Source organism: Chelonia mydas, chromosome 24 (genome assembly GCF_015237465.2).
Source record: "Chelonia mydas isolate rCheMyd1 chromosome 24, rCheMyd1.pri.v2, whole genome shotgun sequence".
Taxonomy (NCBI): domain Eukaryota; kingdom Metazoa; phylum Chordata; order Testudines; family Cheloniidae; genus Chelonia; species Chelonia mydas.
Window position 1 is genome coordinate 12,914,115 of NC_051264.2, and position 10,841 is coordinate 12,924,955.

General features: G+C 62.6%; 1 protein-coding gene across 3 annotated transcripts; it reads left to right on the forward strand.

Moving 5' to 3' along the window:
- The first annotated feature begins 569 nt into the window (after nucleotides 1-569).
- On the forward strand, nucleotides 570-10,810 carry NFKBID (NFKB inhibitor delta). Of its 3 annotated transcripts, none has more exons than XM_037883298.2 (12): nucleotides 570-848; nucleotides 3,589-3,692; nucleotides 4,008-4,041; nucleotides 4,308-4,579; nucleotides 4,863-5,086; nucleotides 5,904-6,009; nucleotides 6,869-7,015; nucleotides 7,243-7,294; nucleotides 7,467-7,612; nucleotides 8,026-8,136; nucleotides 8,355-8,519; nucleotides 8,746-10,810. In XM_037883298.2, exons 1-12 carry the CDS (start codon nucleotides 833-835, stop codon nucleotides 8,812-8,814), a joined length of 1,446 nt encoding a protein of 481 aa, XP_037739226.1. In that variant the 5' UTR covers nucleotides 570-832; the 3' UTR covers nucleotides 8,815-10,810. The 3 variants fall into 3 exon arrangements, with proteins under 3 accessions (XP_037739226.1, XP_043390862.1, XP_043390861.1); XM_043534927.1 differs by having other exon boundaries at nucleotides 682-848; nucleotides 4,908-5,086; XM_043534926.1 differs by lacking the exon at nucleotides 570-848 and having other exon boundaries at nucleotides 3,522-3,692.
- Nucleotides 10,811-10,841: the final 31 nt, after the last annotated feature.

Below are 10,841 nucleotides of genomic sequence, written 5' to 3' on the forward strand. Positions count from 1 at the left end.
GCCGTGGGAACCAGCTGCGTTACACCTGGAGCCGGTCTCTGATTGGCTGCCCATGCGGGAACAAGCGGTTGCCTCACAGGGAACCTGTGGTTACAAGTGGGTGTCGTGTATTTAAAGGGGCCCCCGGGGAGAGGCCGCCAAGCAGCAGTGCCTGGGCGCTGGCCCGTGGCGTGGGGAACACCCCAGGGCTGGGGGGAAGCTCCCGCCCCCGCCCTGACATACTGAGGCCCCTGAGCAGTGCGTCCGCCTGGTGTCACTTCTGCAAACGCGGTCATTGGGAACTCTGATGTCATGCACGGGGAACCCCTCCTCCCAGAGCTGGGAAGAGAACCCAGGACTCCTGGCTCCCAGCCCCGCCCCACTTCTAACCGCTAGACCCCACTCCCCTCCCAGAGCTGGGCACAGAACCCAGGAGCCCTGGCTCCCGGGCCCCTCCTGCTGTAACCACTGGAGCCCCCCAGAGCCAGGAAGAGAACCCAGGAGTCCTGGCTCCCAGCCCCGCCCCACTTCTGACCGCTAGACCCCACTCCCCTCCCAGAGCTGGGGAGAGAACCCAGGAGTCCTGACTCCCAGCCCCCTGCTCTAACCCACTAGCGCCACCCTCCGGAACCCAGGAATCCGGGCTCCCAGTGATCTGGGGACAACCAGACTGTTATTTAGTTTTAGCCCCGCCCTGCTGAGGGGGTGGGGAGATGTCACGCTGGCCAGCCTCGGAAAACAGGTGGTGTTTCCTCTTCAAGGGGCGGAGCGGTGCTTGCCCCCTATAAGCCGGGACGCGCAGCCGCTGGGCTCAGTGGGGCAGTGAGCTCGCGGGGAACGGCGGCCGGGGGGCATGCGCTCTCAGAAAGGTGAGTGGGGGGCACTGGCCCTTTAAGAGAGGGGCGTGGCTGCTTTAGGGAGATACATCGTTTCTTCTTTGCTCCTGTTACCAGCCTCTGAATAAAAGCGGGGTGCTGTGACTTTAAGGAGGGGTGTCTATATGGGACCAGTCGGTATACAGACTTGCTTAGCTGTCCCATGAGATATACAGCTATTCTAGACCGGGCAGTATTGGCTCAGTATCTCTCTGCCTGAGATGCAGCTATGGTAGAGTGGGCTGTATTGCTCGGGGGGGCTGTATTGGACCGGTATTACTGTGCATAGGGGCTATGAATGGACCAGTCTCGCGGTGCCTGGGACACTGCTGTCATAGACTGGACTATATTGTGTAGGAGGGGCTCTATATTGGACCGGTATCGGTGGGCCTGGGACATAGCTATAATACACCGGGTGTAGGGGCCTTCTATATTGGAGCAGTCCCTATACAGAACAGGGTAGCTGACACCTGAGTTACAGCCATATAGACTAGTCTGCATTGAGCGGGGGAGGGGAAACTATATTAGACTGGTCTCAGTGCAGACCATCAGAGCTGAAACAAGGCTATAATACGTGGGGTGGGAGGAGTTCCTAGGGCTGCATGGTCTCTATAGACTGGTGCTGTAATAAGGACTGGCTATGACCAGTTGTTAGGGCAGCTGGTGCCCACACTGCAGTGGTATAGGCAACAGGGGGGTAGGTGGTTAAGGGCTGCCTGGACTTCCTGGGTTCTGCGCCCCCCCTCCCCCCCAGGAGGGGAGTGGGGTCTAGTGGATACAGCAGGAGAGGCTGGGAGCCAGGACTCCTGCGTTCTACCCTAGCTCTGGGAGGGGAGTGGGGTCTAGTGAGTCAGAAGCAGGGGCGCTGGGAGCCAGGACTCCTGGGTTCTCTCCCTGGCTCTGGGACGGGAGTGGGGTCTAATGGGTGGAGTGGTAAAGGGATCTCCTGTGACGCTGGGGGGGGGGGGGTGTCTGGGCTGTCCCCTCCCCCCTGTGGGCCTGACCGTCGCAGGGCAATGGTGCGTGGAGCGGAATCCCCGAGCAGTAGCTCTGCGTCACCGGGAAACCCCTGCCGGCACTGAACCCTGAAGGTGGGGAGGAAACAGCCTCTCCGGCGGACAGCCAATGACAGGCCTCGAGCCCGAGGAGGAGCGGAGGGTCTGGGGAACCCTCAACCCTTCCCAGCCCCCGCTGAGGGTCTCCCCGGAGCAGAGAGGGACGGACGGTCCCTGCGCTATCCCTGCTTTTGGTAGAGGAATCCTGTCGCAGGAGCCCTGACTCTCAGCCTCCCCCCCCGCCCCCTGGTCCAGAGCCAGGGATAGAACCCAGGAGTCCTGACACCCGCCCCCCGCGCTTTACCGTCCCACACCCGTTTCCAGGACACACTGTCTCATTGCCCAGTGGGTCGGTGTCATCGGGGTGCGAGTGTCTCAAATTCAGTCTCGGTTTGAATGTGGGGGCGGGGGAGGCGGAAATGAAATCCACTGGGGTTGGGGGGCGAGCTAGGACTGGGGGAGCTTTGGGGTGGGGGTGTGGGGTATTCTGGGAGAAGGAGGAGGGCAGGACTGAGGCCAAGGAGTGGATGAGAAGTGGGGAGGGGGCAGGGAAAGGGGGCAGCTCCAGAGCGGAAGGGCAGGCAGGGGGTGAGGTGCCCCCCCACCCAGAAGAGGAGCACTGGCTGGGACCTCTGACTGGTCAGATGGGGACCACCCCCCACACAGGAGTGGGTTGGGAGCAGCAGTGGAGAAGGCTCTTGGGTAGCAGATGGGGAGTGGGGTGGCTCACAGGGCTGGGGGGGCACTAGGCTCTTGTCAGGGGGCTGCCCCCTCTCCCCCCCTCAGGAATGGGGACTCCGTTTCCCCCCCCGCCCCCGCCGCCACCCTGGGCTAAACCACCCCAGAAACTGACTACCCCTCCCCCCCAGTCCTGGGTGTGTCAGCCCCAGCTCTGGCGGAGAGGTCTTGTGGTTGGAGGAGGGAGGGCCAGGACGCCTGGGTTCTGAGGGAAGTGGGGTCTAATAGCCGGAGGGGGCTGGGAGCCAGGACTCCCGGGTTCTCTCCCCAGCTCCAGGTACAGGGTGAGAGCTGGGCAGAGAACCCAGGCACCCTGACTCCCAGCCCCGCCCCCACCTGTCGCTGGGTCACGTCACTTCCCCGGCGGGCGGTGTGGGGGCGAGTGAGCTGTTGCTTTCCAGCATGGAAGGAACACGCCGCCGGGTGGCAGGGGCAGCCCTGCCGGGGGCACGGGGCGGGCGGCGGCAGCCGCAGCCAGCAGCAGGGGCCTTCGTGTCTCCGTGTCTCAGACGGTCCATGACACGTTTTCCTCCTGGGGCGGCTTGGAAAGGAAAAATCCGCTGTGTAGGCACCGGCCTGGGTGGAAACGATTGCTCCATGGGTGCGGGGAGGGGCGGTCGGAGAGCGCCTGAGACATCCCATTAGTGTCCTACCTACCACTAGACCCCAAAGCTGAGGAGACAACCCAGGAGTCCTGGCTCCCTGCCTCTAACCAATTAGACCCCCCCCCCTTCCTTCCCAGAGCCAGAGAGAGAACCCAGGCGTCCTGGCTCCCTGCCTCTAACCAACTAGCCCTCCCCCTCCCTTCCAAGAGCCAGAGAGAGAACCCAGGAGTCCTGACCCCCCCAGCTCTAACCACTAGACCGCACTCCCCTGTCACAGCCAGGGGATGGAACCCAGGAGTCCTAGGCTGAGTGCTTGGTCTCCCTTCCCCTTGCCAGGCGGTAGAGGAGACAGAAGCGCAGTCCCACCCCAGACAGTGAAGAAGCTTCTGGAGCAGAAGAGACGGCAGCAGACAGCACTGGGCTATGCAGCCAGCTCTCAGGTGAGCCCCTCTGCCCTGCCTCCCCCCGCCCCATTTCCCTGGGTGTCTTGGTCACAGCTGAGACTTCTCTAGCCCTGGACCTCAGGTGTGACTCCTGGTGTGTGGGCCAAATCTCTTCCTGTCATTTCCATTCTGCCCCCCAAGGCACATGCTGCAGTACAGGCGTCTCCTTTATTTCCTGGCCACTCACACGGTGTTATGTGCAGTTGTTACCTGGCTGTTCTACCCCAGAGGTGGCTGCATCTCAGCTCCAGACGAGCCATCCTGTGGCTCATCAGCAATTTCTGGTTTGTTTGTTTTTTTTCCTCTCTGTAGGTCCCAACAGATGTCATTGACTCTTCTCAGACAGGTGAGTGAAAAATGGACGCCCCCCATTGCAGTTTTCCCCCAGCCCTAGATACCCTTTGATTCCCCTGGGGTCCCCACTCCCTGCCTGTGGTATGACAACCCCAGATCCTCTGATCCCTCAGGAGTGCCATCCTCTCCCCCTGGGACACCCATGCTGTCTCTCAGTTGTCCCCCCCCGGACATGTCTTCCCCCCCCCCCAGCTCTGGGACCCCCTCTCATCCCCCCGCATGCTTTGCACCCACCATCCATGTCTCTCTCTCATCCAGATGATTGCCCGGAGCCCATGGGGCTGGGAAGGGGATCTGGGGGGGAATCTGCTCCTGGGCCCCCCCTGGCTCCCTACCCACCCTGGCAAGTCGACCCCTCATGCCATGCGGCCTTCCCCGACTGCCACTATCACTGCTCGGCCGCGGCCAGCAGTTACCAGCCCCCAGGACCCATGTACGAGGCAACAGACTCCTACGCCTCTGTGGGGACCGGGGTGTTTGGAGCAGGTGATCCCTACAGCACCATGATGGCAGCCACGGGGGACTTGGAGGTGAGATGGGGGCTGCGGATCAGGAGTGAGGGGCAGTGGCAGATCTGTGGGGCTGGGCTAGCAGGGGCAGTGGGTTGGGAGGCAGGGGCACCGGCAGAGCTGTGGGGCTGGGCTAAAAAGGGGCAGCGGGTCAGGAGAGGGCACCGGCAGAGCTGTAGGGCTGCGCTAGCAGATGGCTGTGGGTTGGGAGTGAGGGGCACCAGCAGAGCTGTGGGGCTGGGCTGGCAGGGCGCAGTGGGTCGGGAGTGAGGGCTGTAACCCCCCCGCTCTCTCCCCTAACCAGGTCCCTGTACCACCCCCCTCACTGGGCCTGTTCCCAACTCCGCAGGCATCCTCTGCCCCCTGGATGCAGCCCACCCGGAGCACCCCCTATTCTGACCCCCTAGAGCTGGGCAGCTTTGGGGACCCGGTTGGGGTGCTGGATCCCGGGGAGCTGGCCAGGGCCCGAGCCGAGATCCGGAGCATGGACCCGGTGCGGCTGCTGCATCAGGATGAAGATGGGGACACGTGAGTATCTGGGAGGACCCCAAAACTCACCCTAGCCCCCCACTCCTGGGAGTGGAGGGAATGGCACTCCTCAGCCCCCCGCCTCAGATGGGGTGTGCGGGGGCTGAGCTGCTGTGTCCAGGGAGGATAATGGATAGAGCTGGCGGGGGGCGGAAATAGGACTGGGGGGGGCATATAGTGGGGGGTGGGATGGGATGGTCTGTCTGGAGGGGGGTGGGGGTTGGGTAATGTTAGTGGAAGCCTGGGTGGGAATGGGGCAGGGGCAGTGCAAGCAGCGGGGAGGGTGGCACAGAGGGGGTGGGAGATCTCCTGGGCTTTAGGGAGGGACAGAAAGCAGGTGGCACTGGGGGGTGCAGGAGGCAGGTGGGGGATCTGCAGGGGTGCAGAAGTGTGTGAGACTGGGTGGGGCGGTGCACGGGCAGGTGTGAAGAGCTGTGGAGGTGCAGGGGTGGGTGGCACTGGGTGGGGGATCTGCAGGGGTTTGGGGCAGTGGTGAGCTGGAGCCGGTTCGGAACTGGTTGTTAAATTTTGAAGTTGGTTTAGAACCCGTTGTTAAAGGGGTGGGCAAACTTCGGCCCGTGGGACTGTCGTGTCCGGCCTGCCTGAGCTCTTGGCTGGGGAGACTCCCCTGAGAATCCCTTTTTAATTTTTACTCACCCAGCGGCGCTCCGGGTCTTTGGCGGCCCTGAAGGACCCGCCGCCGAAGACCCAGAGTGACTGAAGGAACCGGTTCTTCAGCTTTTGGCAGCTCACCACTGGTTTAGGGGGTGCAAGGGGGGTCACTGACATCTTTCCCCCTCCCTCCCACCCCCGGCAGGATCCTACACCTGCTGGCTGCCCGGGGGCTGCGTCACTTTGCCCAGGCAGCTGCCGAGGCCTTCAAGGAGTGCGGGCAGCTGGAGATCAAGGAACACAAGGGCAAGGTGAGCCAGGGGGGTTCCGGGGGCGGGGGGCTGGGCTGGGCCCCCAGCTCAGGGCAGGAGAATGGAGCTACTGTGGGTCAAAGGTCGCAGTGCTGCAGGTGGATGGTAAGGGTCATGCAGAGGAGTTGGCCAACCGTGCCAATGGGCTCAAGGATCACGCCAAGGTAGGGGTCAAGGGTCACTGGGTGGTCAGGATAAGGCCATTACTGGGGATCTAGGTCGGGGTGGGAAAACTTTTTTTTTTTTTGGCCTGAGGGCCGCAATGGGGTGTGAAACTGTGTATGGAGGGCCGGGTAGGGAAGGCTGTGCCTCCCAAACAGCCTGGCCCCTACCCCCTATTTGCCTACTTCCCGCCCCCTGACTGTCCCCCCTCGGAACCCCTGACCCATACAACCCCCCGCCCCCGCTCCTTGTCCCCTGACTGCCCCCTCCTGGGGACCCCCCCCCCGACAGGCCCCCCTGGACTCCCATGCCCTACCCAACCCCGCCTGTTCCCTGAACCCTGACTGCCCCAGAAACTCTGCCCCATCCAACTGTCCCCTGACTGCTCCCCAGGACCCCCTGCCCCTAACCTGCTCCCTGTCCTGACTGCCCCCTGGAACCCCCTATCCAATCCCCCCACCGCCAGGTGTGTGCGCCACTCAGAGCGGCAGGAGCTCGCAGCCCCACTGCCCGTGCGGCGGCTTGGCTGCAGGGGAGGGGGAACAACAGGGGAGGGGCCGGGGCCAGCCTCCTGGGCCAGGAGCTCAGGAGTCGGGCAGGACGGTCCCGCGGGCCGTAGTTTGCCCACCTCTGCTCTAGGGTCATGCCGTGGGCCCCTTTTCTGCCTTCTAACGCTGGGGTCTCCCGGCCTCCCCAGACCCCACTGCTGGTGGCTGCCACGGCCAACCAGGCCGAGCTCGTGCGGGACCTGCTGGTGCTGGGAGCCGATGCCAATGCCGCTGACCACAAGGGCCAGACGCTGCTGCACTTAGCGGCCACCTATGGGTTCCCCAACGTCCTCATGGTGAGTGTGTAGCCGAGAGGGAACCCGGGTATACGGGATCACAGGCCTCCCGCCCTCACTTCTCAGAGCTGGGGATCAAACCCAGAAGTCCTGGCTCCCAGCCCCTTCCCCTCACCCCTTTAACCACTAGACACCACTCCTTCTATCCAAATACAATGTCTGAAATCGGTGTCAATTTACTCCCCCTCCCCCCCCTGATTTAACTGAACCCAGTTTCTCTCCGCCAGGCCGTGATGGCGTCTGGGGTCCCTGTCAACGTGGAGGCCAGGAACTTTGAAGGTAGGACACATCCAGCTGGGGGGACGTGGGGAGAGAGGGAGTGTGCTGGGGGCGGGTATCTGCTGGCCTCTCCCAGCAGGTTTTGCTGATCTCCCCCAGCAGGGAGTGCTGTGGGAAGAGGAGTGCTGGCTGTGGGGGGGGCTGCTCTCACCCCTCCTCTTGGTGCCCCCAGGGCAGACCCCTCTGCACTGTGCTGTGATCTCCCACAACAAGGCCTTGCGGGCACTGGGTGTCGGGACCCCGACCCCGGAGCGGTTGCAGGACATGCTGGCCTGCATCCAGGCCCTGCTGCACATGGGGGCAGATTACACCAGCCAGGTAGGTGACCGGGGTGGGGGGGGAAGGGGGGTTCTGTGCCTGCCCCCCAGGGCCTGTAAGCCTTGACCTGTGCTCGGTGCAGGGCGGGGGAGGATGGGTGGGGAATTTGCCAGGAGGGCAGATCTGCCTCCTAGCTACCCAAGATGTCCCCATTCCGTTCTGCCCCCCTGTCTCCCCACCATGCAGTTGACCTTGCTGATATCATGGGGGCAGAGCCGGGAATTTCTTGTCTTCCTACCCCCCCGCCCCCCTGCATAGCACCAGCTGTCTTGGCCTTCCCAGGGCTGTGTCAGTCTTCCCTCTTGAGTGGGGGTCGGGGGGGGGGGCAGGCTGCCCAGGGATTTGGAGAGCAGGATCTGGTCCCCCTCCGCCCCCATCCTACGCTCACCACCCTCCCATCCCTGCCCTCCCAGGACATAAAGAGCAGTAAGACGGTTCTGCACCTGGCCGTGCAGGATGGGAACCTGTCGCTGGTTCAGTTCTTCCTGCAGCTGCCTGGGCCAAGGCAATTCGTCAACATGAAGGTGAGGAAGGCACGGGGTCTCCTTGCTTGGGGGTGGGATTGGATGAGGGAGAGGCCATTCTGAAGGGGGATGGGGTGGGACATGATGAGGGGTGTTTAGGCAGGGGAAGCTGGGCTGCAAGGGGTAGGGTGGGCTCAGCCAGGTCTGCTGGGGAGGGGGTGCTGTTCTGGTGGGGGGCAGGGCTGTGTGTGACCCTCTGTCCCTCCCCTCCCCCCCAGGCCCACGGGAACACGGCCCTGCACATGGCCGCAGCCCTGCCGGGCCCACCCTGCCAGGAGAGCCTCGTGCGGCTGCTGCTGAGCCGGGGGGCTGACCCCAGCGCCCGCAACCTGGAGAATGAACAGCCAGCCCATCTGCTGCCCCCCGGGCCCGGGGGAGACCAGGTGAGACCCCCAGGAAACCCACCGTGCCTCTGACACCGCCCACCCCCCCTGGACACCTGGAGTGAAGCCTCCCCAGCCCCTGTGACCCCAAAACTTTGCCCCCAGCCCTGGGGGCTGGGCCCCCAACGGAAGCAGGTGCACCCCAGCCTGCAGGGGGGACACAGTGTGTGGTTGGGGGTTTTCCAGGGTCCCCCTAACTCAACCTCTCCTCTTCTTCCCCCGCCAGCTGCGCCTCTTGTTGAAGAGCCGGCGCCCGCCCCCTGGTGCTGCCCGCCGTCCCACCCAGCCCCCCTAGACCCATGGCTGCCAAAGGAAGTGGGCGGTGGGGGACTCGTCTGGTGCCGCTCCGTGAAGCAGGGTGGGGGGAGAGGATTTGGCATTTCTCTGGAAAATTGTCTGTAATATTTTCTGTATTTAACTAACTTATTGTATGAGGGCCCTCCGGACGCCTGGGTTCTCCAAGTCCCCTGCTCCCTTGTTGCTTGGACCCCCACTGGGTCTCTCAGCAGCACGCAGTATGGCCAACCAGATGCCTGGGTCCACTGCTGCCTGCCATATGGGGCTGCAACACTTGGGGGGGCCGAGCCCCTTGCCTTCCCCCTCTTGGGGCTGGGTGTGTAACTGCCCCCTACTGGACTGATGCGTGGGCTGCATGTGCTTGTGCTGATGCAGTGGGTGGCAGCTGAGGGGAAGGCCAGGGGCAGCCCCAGCTCTAAACCCCTAGACCCCACTCCTCACCCAGAGCTGGGGGTAGAACCCAGGCGTCCTGGTTGCAGCAGCCTCCTTCCCACCCAACCCCACGGGGAGGGAGGTTGGTTGGACCCATTAACCTTTCCTCTGCTGAGCATTGACTCAGCCCAAATTTCTATCTGGGGGCAGCCCCACACCCCCTCTTGTGGTGTCCCCCCCCCCATATTGCTGGGGGGGGTGCAGCAGAGGGTCCTGTGTTTAATTTCAGCCCCAGGGATGGCTGGGGGAGACCCCCTGATTTCTATGAAATCATGTCTTGGTTGGGCATTGAACCCAGGTGTCCGGCCCCACCGAGGGAGGGAGGGGGGAACTACCCCCCCTCTTCAGTCATATCATTTCTGTGAAATGAACTTTTATGAACCACAGTGGTTCACATAGAGGGGGAGGGAGAGTGAGGCAGGGTGTGGGGCGTACCCAGGTGTCCGACTGGCCTTTGACCCACACCCTGTGTCTGCCCCTACCCTCCACATTATCACAGTGCCGCATCCCCAGACAGGCTTGAGTGACTGTGATAAGGGTGATGGCACGGCGGTGCCCCCTTCAGGCAGCAAGCAGAACTGCTGCCTGTGTTTCATAGCCCCTGTATGGCCGAGGGCCATTGTCCTTGGGAGGCAGCGGGCTGGGGTCCAGCGCTGCTATTATTACCCCCTCCCACAAAGGGGGGTCCCAAGTTTGTTCCCTTGTTGGAACATGAGACGTTTCATTGAGAAATAAGGTTTAGTGCTTCTCGCCTGTTCAAACTTCCCGCACAGCATCTGTGTTACCGGAAACCTGTAGGCCAGATACCCTGGTTCAACTTATAGCTGGGCCTAGTAGCCCTGCCCTAGCAGTGGCTGCATCTCAGCACTGGGCACACTGTTTATATGCAGCTGTTCCCTGGCTGCCCCACCCCAGAGGTGGCTGCATTTCCGTGCAAGTCCCCTGAGCTCCGACTATCCAAGGTGGGGAAGGGCAGACTGTAAGCTCCTTGAGGGGCAGGACTGTATTTTTGTTCTGTGTTTGTACAGCCCTTGGCACCATGTGGGCCGGGACTGTGACTAGAACTCCTGCCAGTTGCCACGAGGGAACTAAGACAACTGCTTGTCCAGAGCCAGGGGGAATCAATGGGCCCTCCTAGCTAAACCCCTTTTCCTCCCCCCACCTCCTTCCCAGTGACAGCCAGGGCTGTTCTGGCTCTAGGCAGCATAATGCTGGGGCACTGGGGCCAGCCCTACCTGTTGGGGGAGGGTGTCCCCTATCCAAGACCCCTTTTCACCTTTCTGGGGATAAACATTAGAGCTGCTCCCCTTAACCCAGCAGCTTCCCTCCCCATGGTGACTCCTGTTCCCAGTGCCCTTAGTAGCCCCCAGCTAGCCAGCAACAACCCCACGGGGGCAGAGATCCTAGCCCCACCCTTGGGAGCAGGGAGCAAACTTTGGTCTGGGGGGTTACATCTCCCACAAGCCAGCCTGGGGGTGGGGTGCACCTGGGCAGGTGCCTGTTGCTTTGTGTTAGGTGGGGGGGAGCCAGACAAATAATAAATGGCTATTGACATCCTTCTACCTGGCTTGCAGTCATTGAGAAGGGCAGGTG

Bases quoted from the DNA above. Each gene is read 5' to 3' on its own strand.
- NFKBID (XM_043534926.1), top strand. From the start codon at position 3,537: ATGGAACCCAGGAGTCCTAGGCTGAGTGCTTGGTCTCCCTTCCCCTTG. The intron at 4,580-4,862 runs GTGAGATGGGGG...TCCCCTAACCAG, and splicing joins CAGCCACGGGGGACTTGGAG to GTCCCTGTACCACCCCCCTC. The intron at 6,010-6,868 runs GTGAGCCAGGGG...CGGCCTCCCCAG, and splicing joins TCAAGGAACACAAGGGCAAG to ACCCCACTGCTGGTGGCTGC.